This window comes from Notamacropus eugenii, chromosome 7 (assembly GCF_028372415.1).
Source record: "Notamacropus eugenii isolate mMacEug1 chromosome 7, mMacEug1.pri_v2, whole genome shotgun sequence".
Taxonomy (NCBI): domain Eukaryota; kingdom Metazoa; phylum Chordata; class Mammalia; order Diprotodontia; family Macropodidae; genus Notamacropus; species Notamacropus eugenii.
Window position 1 is genome coordinate 77,180,654 of NC_092878.1, and position 20,098 is coordinate 77,200,751.

Genomic DNA, 20,098 nt, shown 5'->3' on the forward strand with positions numbered 1-20,098 from the left:
TCCATCCCCTCCTTGGCTCTCAGAGAAGGAGAGGTCCTGACTGGGAGGACCAAGGAACAAAGAGCAGAATGGAGTTATTTTCAATATTGACTCTAGTACTGGTTTTTGTTGGTTAGTAGATTCAGTCATGTCCAACTCTTCATGACCCCATTTGGGAGTTTCTTGGTGGAGATTCTGGAGTGATCTGCCATTTCCTTCTCCAGCTCATTTTAAAGATGAGGAAACTGAGACAAACAGTGTTAAGTGACTTGCCCAGGGTCACACAGCTAGTAAATGTCTGAGGACAGGTTTGAACTTAGGAAGATGAGTCTTCCTAACCTCAGTCCTGGTACTTTATCCACTGTGCCACCCAGCACTGGAATAGGCTGCATTCAAGAAGGTAACCATCTCTTACCTTCCTTATTACAGATGACTGATCCATGATGTGGAGTAGTAAGTATGCAGAATGTGCCATCATGTTCACAGTAGCCTATAGCTGGTACTGCTCCTGCTCATTAGCTCTCTTTTACACAGGGACACCCACTGTGAACTTATAAATTTGGCATCATCCACCACATGGATCTGATTATTTAGATATGGGACTTGGTCTTTTGAGTTCCTAGAAGAAAGCAGATGACACGGTAGATACGGCTCTGGGCTGGGAGTCAGGAAACCCTGAATTCAAATCTGGACTCAGACTATATGACCCTAGACAAATTAACTTCAGCCTGCCTCAGCTTTCTAACCATAAAATGGAGATAATGATAGTACCTTGTTGTTCAGTCATGTCTAACTCTTCATGACCCCATGAACCACAGCACACCAACACTGTCCATGGGGTTTTCTTGGCAGAGATACTGCAGGGGTTGGCCTTTTCCTTCTCTAGTGGATGAAGGCAAATAAAGGTTAAGCGACTTGCCCAGGGTCACAGAGCTAGTAAGTGTCTGAGGCCAGGATTGGAAGCTGGGTTCCTAACTCCAAGCCCAGTGCTCTATCCACTGAGTCACCAGCTGCCTCCAATTACAGCACCTACCTCCCAGGATTGTTGTGAGGATCAAATAAGAAAGAAATGATAAATATTAGCAGCCTGTGGCTCATAGTAGGCACTTAAGTATTTGTTTTCTTTCTTCCTGAAGTGGGGAGGTAAATCATTTTCCTGAGTCCAAATCTGACCTCAGACACTTACTAGTCTGGGTAAATCATTTAACCTTGTTTGCCTTAGTTTCCTCATCTGTAAAATGACCTAGAGAAGGAAATGGCAAGCCATTCCAGTATTTTCACCAAGAAAACCTCAAATGGGGTCACAAGGAGAAGGCCATAATAATCTTTTGATATAATAATATAGTTTGATTTTATTGATTAATTCTGTTAAAGGTTTCCCTAATATTGAATTAGTTCTTTATCCCTAGTATAAATCTAACTTTTTCAAAGTGAATATTTTAAAAAACATATATTGCTGTCGTGTTTTGATAGAATTTTATTTAAAATGTTTGCATCAGTATTTATTATGATATTGACCTATACTTTATTTTTTCTGCTTTAGCCCATTCTGATTTAGTTATTAGGACCATATTTGTTTTATAAAAGGGGTTTGGTAAAGTTCTCTGTCAGTTATCAAGAATAATTTGTGTAGACTACATATTAATAACTTTTTAAACATTTACTAGAATTCCCATGTAAATCCATCTGGACCAGAGTTCTCTTCTTCTCCCACTTTGACAACTCCTTTTTTACTTTTTCGACTTCATTTTCTGAGATCAGGTTGTATAAGATTTCAATGTTTTGTTTGGTAAATGCAGGTACTTCATGTTTTTGTAGGTAATAATCATCTGTTTCCATGAACTTCTTCATTTTGTTCGTATATAATTGTATATATCAGGTTCTGATGATTCTTTGTATTTTCTCTCTGATGTGAGCTCAATTTATTCAAATTTTATTTTGATCATTTGACTTTGCTTTCTTTTTTGAATAGGTTAAAGGTTTATTGAGTTTCTTAGCCTTTTCATTTTGTTTATAATTTTGGTAGCCTTTTTGGTCTCTATTTTATCTACTTTAATTTTCAAGATTCCTTTTTTTGGACTGTTAATTTGATGCTTCTCTAGGATTTTTAATTGCATGCTCAGGTAACCTTTTCTTTTAAACATTTTGTTATTTTATATTTTCAGTGATAAAATTTTGTTGCTCTCACTGCCTGCTAGCATTCCTCACACACAGGAACTGCTGAATGTTTATTGAATCTTGTCAAATGAATGAATGAGCCTACTATGTATTTCTTTCTCCTATACAGCACATGGTGGGCTGCAGTAAATACAGTCCTGATTCAGGCAGTTCCAGTCTTTGATTTAGTTTCTTAGGTAGGTGAGCACACGGGCCTTTCTTTGCTGTTCTGATTAGTGGAGCTGCCACCCTAGCTGAATAACTAGCCCAGGAAGAATATTCCTTGTACATCTGTGCATATTGTCTAATTGACTGAAAACAGAGAGCTAACAAGATGTTATGTTTTTCATCAGCTGGAGGAAGCTGCATACTCAGGGCTAGCAACCAGTTTTTACAAAATGCAATTGTTCCTGATGACATTTATTTACTAAAGACCTGGAGAGGGAACTGATTGGCATTAAAAGCTGGGTGAGAACATTGATTGTCTCCATCAGAGAAGGTGGAGAATTTTTTGCCTGAAACATTGCCCCCTTCACATTATTTGCTTTTCTACTTGAAAATGAGTTCCCAAATCCCTGATCAAGCAGAAACCAAGCAGCAGAGCCAAGAAATTGTAGGGGATTCACTGGTCCACCAAATACAGCTCAGTGGTATGGAGACAGTCACTGAGCATAAGAAGACCTGTGTTCTAGGTTCATCTGGGCCTCTGCTTCTGAATCTAAAAACTAATTTGTATTTCCTACTAGCCATTCATTCATTCATTCATTCATTCATTCATTCATTCATTCATGCATGCATTCATTTATTCATTCATTCAATGAATGGGCTCACCCTAAGTATCTGCAAAGACCTTGGCCTAAAGGACCCAAGGTCTCCCAGAGCATCCTGGGTCATCTCCAGTCATCCTGATGAATATCTGGTCACTGGATTCAGATGGCTCTGGAGAAGAATTGAGGCTGGTGACCTTGCACAGCCTTCTCTCACTCAAAACAAAGTCAAGTACAAGTCATGTCATCGTTTCTCTGATGGCATGGTCTTCTTCGGCACTGAAGGACGAACATTCATTCACTCACATAAAATATGTATTAGATGCCTATTGACCTAACTATGGTTTAGTGGAAATTGTTCTGCATTTGAAGTCAAAAAAGTTGGGTTCACATCCTGGTTTCATCATTTACAACCTGTGGGAGACCTTAACTATCATGACCAATGTGGAATTATGTTTAACATGCTAGCATGTATAACCTATATCAGATTGCTTGCTGTCTTGGAGAGGGGAGAGGCAGAGAGAAAAATTTGAAACTCAAAATTTTACAAAAATGAATGTTGAAAACTATCTTCTCATGTAAGTGGAAAAAAATATAAAATACTATTAAGGAGGAAAAAAAATTTACAAAAAGACTCTAAGTTATGACCAAATTGGCAATTTATATTGGAGGAGGAAGTATTCAACATCAGGAGATTTTTACATGGATGAAATCTTAGTCCTGGACCTTCCCCTCATCCTCGCTCCTCAACTAGAGATAACAACATCTGGACTCTGTACCTCAAAGCAGTGTCATTTGGATCAAAGGAGATAAAAGGAACAGTATAAAATACTATAGAAACCACTTGAGTGCTCTCCCAGGATTCAGAAGGCCTAGGTTCAAGTATAGATTCTTTTCTCCTTGTGTAATCTTAAACAAGTCACATGATCTCTTGGGACTTCCCCCTTCCCTCTCACATACTTGTTGATCCAATGACCCTGGCTTTACTGCTCCTGGAATAATACATTCCTGACTCTGGGAGCCAGCCCCTTCAGTTCCATCCACTTCAGGCACAGGCCCCAAAGCGTGCCTGTTTTGAAGTTCTCAGGTGGCACATGGGGAAAAGAAGGTAAACTGAGGGCAAAATTTGCTGTGATACAAATTCCTATTTCTGTAGCACTTTGAAGGTTTATGGAATGTTTTCCTCCCCACAAGCTATGTGACTTTGGGGGCCAGGAGCACAAATTTCAACCTCTCTTTGAAAAGGACATACTTTATTCTTTGTGTCCTTAACTGAATCATATCTGAAGGGACCTGAGAGTAAGTAGCAGAGGACAGATTTGAACATAGGTTCTCTGACACCAAATTCAGTCTGCTTTCTTCCAATCACACTGTTTGTTGACTTTGGTATATGGATAGCAAAAGGATATAGGGCTACAAATCTAGAGTTGGAAGGGACCATAAAGACCTTGGGCAGGTAGGTAGTGCAGTGGATAGAGCTCCAGACCTAGAGTTCAGGAGGATCTGAGTTCAAATTCAGCCTCAGATACTTACTAGCTATGTGACCCTGGTCAAGTCACTTAACTGTTTGCCTCAGTTTCCTCCTCTGTAAAATGAGCTGGAGAAGAAAATGAAATGGCAAATGATTCCACTATCTTTGCCAAGAAAACACCAAATGAGCTCACAAAGAGTAGGACACAACTGAAATGATTCAGTAACAGCAAATAGAGGCTTTAGTGGTTCAACTCCCTCATTTTTGAAGATGAGGGGACTGAGGTCCACACAGTTTAAGTGTCTTGTTCAAGGTCATACAAGTAGTGCTCATCAGAGGCGGGATTTGAAAACAAGTCTTTTGACTCCCAAACCAGGGCCTTCTCCCAGATCCTCTGTTTAAGGAGAATGCCCAGGGTGGCCATGTCATTATATCCTAGCTAGGTTCATGATGCTTTCTGGGATCTCATCATGCTGCAAGATTACATCAACTCCAAAACTCACCTCCTTAATGCCTCCTGTCTAGCTCCCACCTTTGACCATGTGCCCCCTGTTCTGGGGACCTTTTGTGTTATGTCTTATTTTTCCCGATTAGATAGAGAACTCCTCAAGAGCAAGATTTTACTTTTTGTCTTCAGCACTTAGCACAACACCTGGCACATAGTTACTGTCTGACTGACTTTTCCCTTAATTCATTTCAGAGTATTTTGTAGATCAAGGGTATTTGTTATTCATGACCTGGAAAAATACAAGTAGAAGATAAATTCCCTTGTATCAAGGAGACACAAACAGCACACTAACTCAGAATCACAGAGTCTCAAGGCTAAAAGAGACATCAGTCTAATCCAAAGAGAGGAATTGACTTGCCAAGGTCACATAGCTGGCAAGTGGAAGAGCTGGGACAAGAGCTGAGGTCGATTGACTCAGATTAAGGAACAATTGCAAAAGACCAGCCTGAGGCCACAGCCTGATCCCTTGTGGTTTCTTGGTTTTTGTTTTGTTTTTTAATACCGTAGGTATGGAATGTGGTTACCTGGTAAACAAATATGACATTACTGTTGGGGGAAAGTAACTGATATGGAGCAACAAGATGTGAATTTGGATCTTGGTTATTTACTGCCAGTCTGGCGTTGGGCAAGTCAACTAAGTTCTCTGGGACTCAGTTCTCTCATTTAGATGGACTCTTAGATACCTTCCAAATTTAAATCTTATGACTTCTACTCACTTTCTGTGTCAACTCGGACAAGAGACTTAAACTCTCTGGTCCTTGGGTTTTTCATCTATAAAATAAAGGAGCTGGACTGGGTGATCCTAGGTCCCTTCTAGTCCTACATTTAAGAGACTACAATCCTGACTTCTCAGTTACTAGCCCTTCCTTCCTTCCTTCCTCCCTTATGTCCTTCCTTCCCACCCTTCCTCTCTTTCTTACCTCCTTCCTTCCCTCCCTCTTTTCCTATTTTCTTTCTTTCTTCCTACTTCCCTCCCCTTTCCTTCTTTCCTTTCTTCATATTTCCTCCTCTTTTTCTTTTCTTCCCTCCCTTATTTCCTCCATTCTCCCTCCTTCCTTCTTTCTGTCCTTTCTTCCTTCCTATCCTCTTTTTTCTATACTTCCTTTCTTCTCTCCTTTCCTCCTTCCTACCCTTTCTTCATTCCCTTCCTTCTTCCTTTCTGCCTTCCTTCTCTCCCTCCTTTCCTTCTTTCTCTCCCTCTTTTCCTCCTTCCTTCCTGCTTTCCTCTACTTTTCCTCCTTTATTTCTTAATAATTCTTTATCTATATTTACCTTCCCAAATATTCTTCTGGTGTTATGTCAATACCCCAGTTTTATGTCCCATTTTATGAACTGGAACTCCATTTTACATACTGGTACAGCCTTTTTCACTGTTCCCATCTGATGCCAGCTACTAGTCAACACTGCAAACAAGGTATAACAAAACATTTACCATACCAAGGTATGAGATTTCTAGTGAGCTGTTGGAAGCACATCGTTTAGCAGTCTTGACTCTGTACTGTGGAATGCATGAATGAAAGAAAAGGCATTTATTATGTTCTGGGGGTACAAACAGATAAAGTTAAGGCCACATCTTTTCTCTAGGAGTTCACATTCTAGTTGGGGGACACTGAACATAAAAGAAACTAAACTCAACTAAAGGGCAGATTGAAGGGCCTAGAAGTCCTTAGGGTTTATCGGTGGGGCAGATGGTTATATCGGTAGGCAGAGATGGCCTTATTTCTTCAGCAGAGACAACTTTTGTTCATTTATTTGTTGTCAGAACTGCAGGTGACATGAGCTGGGATGGATAGCTAACATGTTAAATCAAGATTCAAATAGATAATTATAGATTTAGAGCTTGAAGGGATTTCAGAAATTAAGTCCAACACTTTCATTCTACTGATTGGGAAAGTCACATACCTCATAAGGGGCAGTCAGAATTCAAACCCAGTGCCTCTGATTCCACATCTAGTACTCTCTCCACTACAGAGGTAGTATTAAACTTGGAATCAGAGAAACCTGAATTTTAATCCTGCTTAATGCTTACTAGCTGCGTGAACCTGAGCAAGTCACTTTAATCACTCTCTGGCTCAGGTTCCTTGTCTGTAAAATGAGAAAACAGCACTCCCTTCACTGGGTTGTTGTGAGGTTCGCTAACATTGGGAAAAATTTATTTCTCTCATATTAATAATTATTGAGATGAAGATTTTCCTTTCTTGTTTTTTTATTCAGAAATCAATGCCTTGTATGTTTTTCAGCAGCATCTGAAGAATGTGGCTGATAGTTGAGATTGCCCAAATCCTTGGGATACATGCTTTTCTATCTCAGGTAGGACTCCACCCAACTGGAAGACATTACAAGGAGAATTTGGGGGCCATCTCCAGTTGTCCTGATCCATATCTGGTCACTGAACCCAGAAGGCTCTGGAGGAGAAAATGAGGCTGGTGACTTTGCACAGCCCTCCCTCACTTAAATCAAAATCAATTGCAAGTAATGTCATCATCTCCCTGATGTCATGGTCCTCTTCAAGACTGAAGGACAAACCACCACAAGGAGACCCACCATTGTTCATTAGTCACTCACTGAATGGAGGATACATCCCTTCCTATAGATTGTTGAGGAGGGAGTAATCTGGCTTGAGGTGAGTACAGTCATGTACTCAGCCCCTCATTAGAATATATTATAATTATAATACTCAGTCTCTAATTATTAACCAGAGTTGATTGCCACCTGTTGGGATCACCCACTCTTCCAGGGGTATAGAAATGTCAAAAGACCTCCATGAGGGAGTCTTTGGTTTACAAGAGAAAGCCAAACGATCATCCTTTTATTAATCACTTGCTGACCAAAATTAACAAAATGATTAATTACCCAGAAATTATGTCTCTTGGATTTTTTATAACCACAATATGTAAAGCACTTCGCCAGCTTGAAAACCCTACATAATTGCTAACCCTTATTAGGAATATAATATAGTTCTGGCACTCAGGCTAGAAACACTGAATTCAATATGATTAACCTTAATGGAGATAAATTTAAAGTCATAGGAGCATAAATCTAGATCTCAAAAGGATTTTAGAGACCATTTAGTCTGATCTCTTCTTTTTACAGATGACGGAATGAGGGCCAGGGAGGAGAGTGTCATGGCCAAGGTCACACATTAGGAAGTAGCCAAGATTAAATTTGAACCCAGAGTTAGGACTCATTTAACTGTATCAAATTCCTGCCTGCCTGAAGTCTTCTTACCTTTGAGCTGAAGGAATCAGTTTGGAAGTACAGGATGAGAAAGATATAGCTAAACAACAGTTTATGTGAAAGGAAGGTATTTAGCTAACTATAAGCTTAGGAGTCAACAAAATGACATGATAGCTTAGAAAAAAAAAAACCCTCCAAACTCAGGCAAACTGAAGCTGGTTGCACTGAAGGAAGCCCAGAACCCAGAATTTGGGAAGTCCATTGTACTCTAATTCAAATCTGGGGTAGTATGTTCAATATGAGGTATCATGTCTCTTAGTTCTCCTTGGAGATAGTTGTCCTGTTCTCCATAAGGCATTCCTTCTCCAGGATCAATAATCCTTGTTCCTTCATTAGTTCTTCATATGATATGATTTTAAATCTCCTCAACTCTGGGACACTCTCCAGTTTAATATTCTATCTACTGATAGAACTGAATTAAACCCAGTATTTCAGATGGAGTCCAACCATTGCACTAGCTCCTTACACGGTTCATGTTTTGCGTTCAATGAATGAATTTTTCTATTTCTATTTCTGTTGATGTTAGAATTCATTCTTTTGGACCTTTAAAATGATTTGAGTATAGCATATTTAGTACTAAATTCTTCAGTGGCACTTTTTAATGTATCAGAATGATTTCCTCTTATATGATGAGGAGAGAGGCAGTAATTCCATCCAAACACACTTTTCCCTTTCGGCCCCTTGACCACTCTTTCAGAAGAGGCAAGAAAAAGAATTGTTCCTAAGTTCTGGCACTCAGGGAGACAATGGATAATGTTGTTCCTTCAAGACAAGAGTTCTGAAGAAAATCCCTTTGAATTTTCTCCATGGACCCCTCTCCTCCAAGGGGGTCTGTGAATAGATTTCAGAAGGTCCATAAACTTGGAAGCATAAAATAATTACATCTTTATTTTTACTACTTTCATTGAAATTTAGTATATCCTTCAGTTGTTTCAATGATTCTGAGAAGGGGTATAGGTTTCACCAGAATGGCAAACGGGCCCATGTACTTTATTAGTTCAGCAGGCACCCAGAAGCAAGCATCCATGTCTTTTTCTGATATAGGAATTGCACTGCATTCAACAATTCCCTTCCAATTTAGCAGTTAAAAAAAATTCCAACTCTCCTTTTATGGAAATGAACTGCTTTATAGTGTGGTTACTCATGTGTATTTCTTGTCATTTTTTAAAAAAATAAACTTTCATTGATAACTTTTTTGACATCACCTAATTTTCCCTGACAACTGTCCCTTCTGCAAAATCACCCCATAGAACCAGGGGTGGGGGACATACAGCCTTGAGGCCACAGGTTGCCCTCTAGGTCCTCAAGTGTGGCCCTTTGACTGAATCCGAACTTCACAGAACTTGGACTTAGTCAAAAGGCCGCACCCAAGGACCTAGAAGGTCACATGTGGCCTCAAGGCTGTGGGTTCCCCACCTCGGTCATAGAACAAATAACTTTTTTTCTTAAAAAGAGAAAGGGGGAAAAATTCAAAATTGACCATTATGAAAACTTTCTTTCCTTTTTATTAAAAGCCTATGTGTGAGGCAGCTATGTGGCACAGTAGAGTACTGGCCCTGGAGTCAGGAGGACCTGAGGTCAAATGTGGCCTCACACACTTGTTAGCTGTGTGACCTTGGGCAAGTCACATAACTCTGAATGCCTCCAAAAAACAAAGTCTGTGTGATCCACTTGTATTCACCGTTGACTCCAGAACTCCAGAAAGACACTCAGTATGCTGGGTAGATTCCTATGGCAAATAGACAACGGCAAGGATGTGCTGGCATTACATGTGATGTACATTATTGGACAGAATACATCCAGGAGATCACAGATTCAGTGTTATTTCCCCCTCTCTGGGGCAGGATTTGTGGGGACACAAATGTGTTATTTCTTAGAGAGTAGAGGGAAAGAAGAAATCAAGAAAAAAAGTCTGCTGGTGCTAAGAAGACCTCAGAGAGTAGATGAGACATACACACAATGACCATGAAGCTAGGAATGGGGAAACCTCATGTCTAGATCATCCAAAAGGAAGAGAATTTGTAAATTGCTTTAAATACCCAAACTGGGCATCTATCCAAAATTGGATTTTTAAATACACTCCAATTTTACCATTTAAATGAGTGTCATCCTCCCAAGTAACTTCCTTGGATGGTGACATATTTATTCCAATAGTTGTTCAGAGCATTTTCAGAAATCCACTTTGGCACCATTTTCAGAGCCCCACCTAATCTGGCAATTCATCAGGAACCCGTCCCATTGTTTTGGAATGTTCAAAATGTATCTTTCATTGTTATTTAACTTTTCATGTATTCATAGCTTGTCTGCCCTATGAATAAAGGTCTTAGAGCTAGGGCAAGTTCTTACCTTTTTTGTGCTATCTGTTCCTTCAACAGTCTGGTGAAGTCTGGATCCCCTTATCAGGATATGTTTAAATGCATAAAATAGAATTGCAAAGGAAGCCAATATATTAAAATATAGTTATCAAAATATTAAACAAATTTATAGACCCTAGGTTAAGAACTCCAGCTATAGGGGGATATCCCCTCATATTCTCTACATTCTTCTCACTCTAAGGGGTTCAGTGAATATGTTTGATATTCCTTTCTGACTAATATGAAGGGGCAAAGGGTTGAGGGATACATACATACATACAAATATATATTATATGTATTTATATATGTATCTCAACCACTTATTTATCAGAATTGGCTTTGAACGATCTTGGGCTGTTTCCAAAAATCCAATCCTATCACCAAAAAGATCAAGATTGGCCACCATGAAAGAATATACCACAAGAAAGTCCAAAAGGGTATCTCCAAAGATTTCATGTGTCCTGGGAACATGTGGCTGACCACAGATGATAGTTCTGGGGTGGTGAATGACAGCGTAATGTGTTGATGTCTGGGATGAAATCAATTGTATTGTTTTATAATATCATCTTGGATTTGAAGGTATTGACACATAGGAGGCATTTTAAAAATATTAAGAAAAACTAGAGGAAGGGTAAGGTGGTCAACTTCCTCCATATGGTAAACTGTCATTCTGACACTCACTCCCTTTATTCTCACATTCTCCTGGTCCTTGAGCTGGGGGCAGGGGGTAGTGTTAGTACTCTAGTGATGATAGGCAGGGCATAATAACTGTAGATGAAATTTCTAGCTCCCTATCCTATGGTCTCATATAGCCTTAGAAACCAAAATGGACTAATTGGGGATGACTAAATGAATGATTCATTTTGACCTTTCGTCTTAGATGGTCTCCAAGGTAGGTTAGGGCAATGATGGGAGAAATCTGAATATAAACAGGGTACCGGTGGGCTGAAGTCTGAGAACACATGCAAGCCTTATGTAAATCTTGCTGGAAGCTGCTTACCACTGCCTCAGTTGATTTATCTATATTTCCTCTTGATAGGAAAGTTATATTCCATCAGATTAGGACAACCATGGCATGGATTGGGTATCACATGTATGGTTCAGGCGCTGAAGCTAGATTACAAAAACAAGCAGACGCCCTAAAGCAGGTAAGAAATATAAATTATTTTACTGCTCAACATTTACATATTGAGAGTCAGTACACACAATACTACTATTTTTTTTCTTCAATTGATGCAACTCAGTAATTTTTATTGCAACTGGAAGACAATACATCACAGAAACTTTATGGGAGGTTTGGGGAAAAGTGTTATTTACAATAATTGATGAAATAGTTTGTCTTTGGCAATATGATTACACATCAAGAAAATGTAAAATGCAGGTATGTATGCCTCTAAATCAACACCTTCTCATTCCCTAAAGTTCAGCTGCTTGCTCTTGCCTTCGGACTGCTCACTTAGGTAACACAAAAATACAACTTAACATTACTTTTTCTTCCTCCATCTGGGTTCTTATTTTCTATTCATGATATTGGCAGTTTCATACAACAAATACAAAAGAAATTGGCTTTTGAAAAGTTACTTCTCAACTAAAATTAATTTGGCCAGGTAAGGTTATTGGCCAGTGAAGATCAACTGATCCCTAAGCATCAGTCCTAAACCTCTCAGTCTTGATTGCTTCATCACATTTTTTCCTCTTTGTTAAACAAAACAAAAATCTAAACTCAGAAGCGTTACAGAATCAGAGTAGAAAAAAGTACGTGTATAATGTTTTCTAGACACACAAATACTTTTTCCCCTTGATATTTTTACCATGACAGTTAAAGTAGTGAGTGTGAATGACACAGATGTGAAATTGGTTACTGAATGCCAGACAAAATGACCTTAAATAAATGGCCATCACATACAAACTCGAGAAGTGTTCCAGGTTTAAATAACTGAAAGTGAGCTCAGTTTCAATCTATAAGAAGGGATTGGGGATTTCAGGCCACAGTAATAAAAAAGAATGAAATATGATTGCTAGGTATGATAGCTCAACCATATCGAAGTCTTTGTGAATCCAATATGGAATATCAATTATTTTGCAAAAGGCAGAGAAGGCCATTCGGCACCTGTTGCAAATGCAATACAGTGGGGAAAAAATACAACACTGTTCATCTTTCCAAATAAATATTCTTGGTTTCAGTGATCACAAAGATAACAAAGAGGAAGGCTACTTGTTAGTACGGTAAGTCAGAAGTGATCAAAGTGATCAGAACATCTCTGATTTTCGAATGTGCAACAATGATGCAGCACCATGGACACATCAGGTTTGTACTTTTAAGAGTAGTTTTGTTTTTCTTTATTCTGTTTTCCTTATCCTTCCCTTAATTTTTGGTCAGTGAAATTAGCACTTATTTGTCAAAACACAGAAAAATTGCAATGTCGAGTATACTATTAATGATAAAGCAACCCAGTTGACAAATCTGTGCTTAATTCAAGAATAAACCAGTATGAGGGAATAAAAAAAAAAAGGAAAAGAACCACCAACCTTGGTGAGTACTTGTCCCAAGGGAGAGGGGATTAACAGATGGATTCACAAAAGTATATAGAACATCCAATGTTATGTGTAAATCCTTGCAAAACTCCAGCTTGAAACAGAAACCACACACATACTGCATATACTTTTGATTTACACGTTACGAAGGAAAAGACATTGTTACGACATTGTTGTAGCTGTGCTAACTGCAATAGAAGCCAAACAATTTCTGAGTTTGGCAGGTAACTAAGAGAGGGTTTATCACTTAGGTTATATAGCAAAAAAGTGTTGATGTCTATCATCTATAGTAGTATAAATAATAAAAAAGTATTATTTAAATTAGATCACAGTGCTGGATTATGTGCATAACAGTGTTTGATAGATAACTGGAGGGTTGTGAACTATGATACTGGGGATTTAACAGTCAACACTGATAATGCAGGCATGATCAAGAGGAAGATGCACATGGTCCAAAGGGTCTTTTGGTGGCAAAATCTAGAAGATTAAACAAGTTGCTTGTCTACCAAAAAAAAAAAAAGAAAAAAGAAAAAGTAATAATATTGTAACATCTGGGCAGCTATAATCCACCGCAAAGAAATCATTCCCATTCTGAAAGAGGTGAGGTGGGTTTAAAAAAAAACCAGACCAAACCAACACGTACTTAATCCAATCCCCTATCCTAAATTCCTCTCATCAGGTCACTTGTGAGTAACTTGTGGTTAGTTTTCCAATCAGTCCATTCAAGTGAGGAGGCTGAAGGTCCATGAACACAGTGTGGGAAGAACATACACTTCATTTTTCAGGCTTATGTTTGATATCACTTGGACACTGGTTAGTCCTTGTGTATAGCAGGACTTGGGGGGCAGAAGAGAATGAGAAAAGGGCATGGAGTGAGAGATGTTATCTAAAGGATTTCCTCTCTAGAAGTTCCACTCATCTGTGGCTCAGTGTTTCCTGAATCCCATTAAAGGAATGCCTAGCTTTTCACCAGAAGTACTCTATCAGTAACCACTATGCTAGTCCCAAATACTTGAATTTGTCTTAGAAAAAGTGAAGGATTTTCAGTCCAGGCCTGTTACAGATCTCTTTTATGTTTATTTATGTAGTTTTCCAAAGCCCTTAAAATAAGTGCCATGGTTGAATCAGGGCAAAAATTTTTCATAGCTTGCTTAGCTGGATCTAGGTTTCTTGGGGGACACCACTGCAATAAAGATTTGGTAATTTCCTACGTAGGTAACTATACCAAGGGACTCCCAGAAATTTAAAGATCTATTGGGGTGGGGAGGAAGAGGTTATGGAATATTATGGATAGGGGAGGAAGGGAAATCAATAATGCAATCCCCTTTCTGAGTACTGAGGAAAGATTAAATGACATCTAATAGAATTAAAAAAACCTGTCTACATGCATATCATTTAAGACAAAAATCTAAAGATATTCTCTCAAATGTGTCAGGATCAATAATATGTGATTCTAGGTTACTGAGTACAAATATGTTGTAGGCCACTTAAGATAGCTTTAAGTGTTCCATTGGAACCAAGGTCCAAAAGACCAAATATGAAAATAGAATGAAAAACACTTCCTAATGGTGAGTACCTAGGTTTATTAGGACAAACTAAAAAATAAATGGGTATTGGAAATTGAATGATCAAAAGTCTGGAAGGGAATTTTAGGCTTAAAGTGGATTGTTTAAGCAAAACATACTTTCACAAATAGGGCTTTGATTAAATTTTTTTTAGTGAACTACATGTCTCCTGTTTCTTTGCCTTCAAAGACACTGACCATCCTGTTCTTCAACTAGGTACATTATAAATAGCACTCCCTGCCCCCCTTCTCCCCCTCTCCCCCCAGGTACACTGCTGAAAATTTTCTTTTAAAATATTAAATATAATTGCTTTTCAGGAAAGTTGGCCCTAAGAGCTACTAGCAAGAGTGAGAAAGCATGGGATGAAAGATGAATTTTACAGTGATCTGCATAGAGTGTGTTCCATGCTTATCTTTTGGCCCCAGGCAAGTGACTCTTACCTATACTAAAAGTGCTGGTCAGTGGGTCCCCAGAATGTGGTAGATGGAGACTACCTAGATATTAAGAAAGTATGCAACAATGTATCTCATTGCTGTCTAAACCACAGTAAAGTCAGGTACATTTGAAACAGGGTAAGCCCAAAGAATAGTAATTAATGGTTGGATGTCAGTTTGGAAGGAGGTATGTATTTGAGCATCTTAGGGGTCAATTCACTCCAGTAACTTGGATAAAAGGTTCAGATGCAATACTTAGATGCAACTTGTAGATCACACAAAGCTGAGAGGGTTGGCCAACACACTGCATGGCAAAATCAGGAGCCCAAGAGATCCTAAAAGGCTAGGGCATAGATCCAAAAACTAATGAGATGAAATTTATTAGGGAAATGGCTTATTATGATGGCTTAAAAAAATTAACTTCCCAGTTTCAAAATGGTTCAGGTGTGGTCAGATAGCAGTTAATCTGGAAAAGATTTAGGGATTCCAGGAGATGGCCATTTCCATGAGTGAACAGTGGGATAGTGCCACCAAAAAAACCCCCAAAATTAAAAATCTTCTATCATGTGCTACATTTAGATAGGTCTAGTACAGGACAAGGGAAGGAAGAATATCCCAGTGCATTTTGCCCTGATCAGACCCTGTCTGGAGACTTGTGCTCAGTTTGGGGTGCCACATTTTAAGAACATGAATAAGATGGAGAATATTCAGAGAAGGGTGACCAGGATAGCGAAGTTTCTTGAAGATCATGCCATATGAGGATCATTGGGACGGAACTGGGGGAAAGACAACCAGAAGGAGATAGGTGGAGACTAAGATTAAACTTGTCAGCAGAGGGCTGAATAAAGGGCAGAGGGAAGTAGAAGAGACACACATTTCGAGTTGTTGGAAGGAAAACCTTCCTTATTACAGCTACGGTTGAAAGGGCTTCTTTAAGAGATAGTGGGTTCCACCACAATAGTGGTCTTCATGGAAAAGCTACATGACCTAGTTCCAAATTTCTTACAGTGGACACTCTTGACCTGGTATGCATTGGACAGGATGGCCTCATAGGCCCCCTCCTACTCAGATCCTGTGATTCTGTATTGATTCACCGTTTTGGTTATGTACAATGTATAAGCTTCAAAATAAAGAGGAGAAGAAAGAGCCCCTGCTAAAGTTGCCCCAATAAAGTAAGACTTGGGGAAAATGACACTTGGAAAGTTGCTGATTGAGGTATTTAAGCAAAAGAGTGGTTCAAGAGTAAAGAACACAACACTTAATAGATCTATTTCTCAAAAGGATCAAAACAAGAAATTATGTGATACGTTTTATGGTTTTCTAAAAAGGGTCTTTGCTCATTTAAAAGTGAAATGATCAGGAACTGTTTACAGATACTTACTGGAAGGAACAGCACCTTGCCAGAATCAGGCTTGAAAGTATTCTGCAGAATATGGATTAAATATGATTTAGAGGGAGAGAGGTTGGAGAGGGGAATCTCTTCTATTAATCTACAGAGATTCCAGGGCAGGAAACAATGACAAGATGCTTGGAAGGAGAACTCAGATTCATTCTGTCTTTGGGTGACCTCCTTCATGGTGCGAGGGATCTTATGTGAGCCGGAGAGAACAAACTGCCTCCATTTCTGTGCCCACTCACCCAGACAAAAAGTACTCATCCTTCAGTGACTAAATCTTGCCTGAGTAATGCTGCTGAATTGTTAAAAGATTAATTCAGGCTCAATTAACTGGTTGTACTTGTAATATATTTATACAACAAAGAGCGCCCTCTTCACTGAATCAGAGGAAAACAACTCTGTGGGGTGGGCCAATTTGTCATCTTCCTTTAATTTAAAGGCCTACTTTCCCTCACCAAACAACCACAGACAGATTTGAACCCTTTGCACGAGACTTCAGTTTGTTAATCAAAATTACCCAAGTCCTTCTATATCAGGTAGTAATTGGTTTGTTTTCATTTCAATTCACTGGGGAGGTGGAGAAAAAAAATTAGATCTTTCTGTTGTTAGCTTTTCAGGTTTTGGAAAAGGAGAAAAAACCTAAGACGTTACAGGCATATTTGCATTTTTTTTAAATAAATGAAAAATAAGGGGGGTTTCTGCTTTTTTACTAGGTTGTGCTGTTATACTGTATCCTCCTGATTTAGATGATTTTAGGAGAAGATTCTAGAGCACTGAGGACAAGGCCTTTCTCTTGCCTCCTTTTAAATTCTATTGTTACTATAAAACATCCTGGGAGTTGCATTTCTATCACCTGTGTCACTGTCTCCTGAACATTGTACCGTATTTCACACCATCATCAGATAAGGCCTGTTAGCAATTTCTTCTTCCTCCTTAGGGGCAAATTTGCATAATTATTCACTGCCATCTATCCCAGAACCAAATCATCATGATTTTCTCAGCTTCAGCTTCCCATTATTCTCCTGATTCTATCATACACACTCACTACTAAATTTGCCCTCAAATTATTGCATCATGTTAGACATGTACAGACAAAGAGAAAGGACACACTCTTTTAAACAGAGAAGTCAGGGTGGGGGGAGAAAGGGGCTGAATGTTCAGACAAGGCAGTATAGTTCAACCATCCAAGCCCTACCAGAGCGTGGAGTTTATTTATATATATTTATATATATGTATATATATATATATATATATATATATATGTGTATATATATATATATATATTTATATTTATATATATTGCAGAGTAAATTCCCCAACAGTCAGTGTTTGTCCCTGAAGAAGGTTAAACCTTAAACACCTGCTTCAAAAAACCAAAAACAAAACAAAACAAAAACAAACAAAAAAATCAACAACAAAAAAACCCCCAACCGGAACAAAAAACCAAAAAACTTCTAAGCCTAAAGGCTTAAAAATTAGAGGCATAGCCTTTTCTCTATTTTCTCTATTTATATGAAAATAATTCATGCTTCATGCTAAATACATTATTTACCTTACAAGAACTTTGTTATCTCTGAATAAAAAAAGTTTTTTTATTTTGTTTTGTGTGTGTGTGTGTGTGTGTGATTTGTTTTGTTTTCCTAAAAAGGAATCCATGCACTGTGGATCAGATATTTTTGCTGGCTACACTGGGTGAATCTGGAAATTAATGATTTTTGCACAGATGAATCCTGACTGACATTAACTGCAAACTCCATTTTGAGGGCAGCTTAGGAGCTCTTTTTGGTAGATACTATTTTTTTGTCCACCAATATGCCTTGAAAACAAAAATTTTTTTAAACACATCATAATACTAATGGCAGGTTTTGTAGCTTCTAAATTTTTTAAAAACTAGATCAAATATTTTTTGACCCACAGAAAAAGATCTGTATCATTATTTCCTTCCTTAATATCTACTGTAATTTCTTAGACTTGATTGCTTTCCACTCAGGCAGTTAAGAAGACATAGCTTGTTTTCTGCATCACTGTTATTTTTGTACACAGCGCCAATCTTCGGGTTTATGGCTTCTGAATCTACTATAGAAGACAATTCAATGATTAGTGAGATCTCTAACAATTTGCCCTATGTGTTCTCATCATTCAATGAAACCCATCACATACACAGTTCAGTTTCTACCATATAAAAAGGCATCAGTCTTTACATTTCCAAACCACAGGGTATATAAAAGCAGGAAACAACTGTGCCTGACATGTGGCAACTCCAGACTTGCAACGTCACTGCTGGAACCCATACTGCCACTGGCTGGTTTCCGGTTCTGTCAAGATGGAAGGGGGGTTCCTGCTTTCCCCAAATCTCCTTAATTCACATTCAGCTAATTAACCCAATCTTGTGATCATTTTAATTTCTTAATCCTAGGGGCTGGGCCTGACCAATGACTGATTTGTGCACATCTCCTCTAGGTGCCAAACTGTATGTCCATTGCATTAAAGCGGGTGTCACGGCATATTCAACCATGTATTTCTGACAAGCTGGAGAAAGCAATGTAATTTTGGCTTTGATGGTTTTGTCTTCAGATAATGAAAAGCTTTTGTAAAACAGCTGAGTGTCAATACGAGTTCTATGGCTTCAATCTCCTTTAAAAATAAAAAATCTTAAGGGTCCAAAAACAAAGAAATTAAACCAAACCAAAAGGGAAAAAAAAAAATTGCTGATATTGCCACAAATCATTAGAATTCTCCTGACGTGTTGAAACAAATTTTTTTTAGTACGTTCAAAACAAATCAAGTGATTTGCTTTAATTTTTTGTGGTTTCCTTTTGCTCTTTCTGCCCCTTCGCCGTCCGATTGGTGATGTTGTTCAAGCAGGATCGGATTCCTGCTAAGTGTAAGAGAGACCCGGCTGCTTCTTTCATCTCCTCATCATCACTCTCAGGGGGCTTCTCTGTGCGTCGCTTTTTAAGGGGCAGCGTATCACTAGGGACTTTCCTCACCTTGGATAAATGCTGCCTTTTCTTGTGCTGGGACGCATACCCACTGTCAGCTAAAGAATCCTTGGTCTCCTTTCGGCTATGCTTCCGGTCATCCTCTTCAGTTTCACTATGGCTCTCATGGCTCTGGAAGCTGATCTCACTGCCCTCGCAGCTGCCCTTCGTAGCAAACTCATAATGGTCATCAGCAGAAGAAGAGGAAATGGAGTCGCTGGCTGGGGAGGAGCTCCTGGGGTTGGAAGATTTGGCACTGCTATAATTATGATCTTCCTTTGGGTCACCGCTAACGACTGGAGAGCCACAGGACTGCTCACTTTCTGTCCGCATCCGACAACTGGTCATGCCATTCCTGAAGAAAGGAGAGAAAGTATGGCATCAAAACAGAGGCAGGAAAAAAAATCAAATAGTCTGCTTTTGCCTATGGAAAAGCTATTTTCACCTCAGAAATGTCAAATTGTGATCAACTTATTCAAGATTGAGCCTGGTAACTTGGCACTGCTATACCTGAAAGAACCTCAGAACTCTTATGGGAGGACAGAGAACTGGTGTGAAGAAATGGTTGCCAATACCAATGTCTCAATAACCCATATTTATTTTCCATCAATGATATTTTCATTCAGTGTGGATAACCAAGGAGTCAAAAGAGTACTTCTCTGACAGTTGGTGGAAGCTTATTATCTTAAAAATCAGGTTGTTGTTCCATTCCAT

The 20,098-nt window shown here is 38.8% G+C and overlaps 1 protein-coding gene across 11 annotated transcripts in view; it reads right to left on the reverse strand.

Annotated features, from left to right (window-relative positions):
• Window positions 1-11,617: 11,617 nt before the first annotated feature.
• The window catches only part of FOXN3 (forkhead box N3), a 511,610-nt gene continuing 503,129 nt past the window's right edge, over window positions 11,618-20,098 (reverse strand). For all 11 annotated transcript variants that reach the window (XM_072622993.1, XM_072622991.1, XM_072622984.1 and 8 more), the window contains one exon: window positions 11,618-19,739. In XM_072622993.1, the coding sequence (XP_072479094.1) occupies window positions 19,199-19,739 (541 nt within the window). In that variant the 3' untranslated portion in view covers window positions 11,618-19,198. The remainder of the gene's footprint in view (window positions 19,740-20,098) is intronic.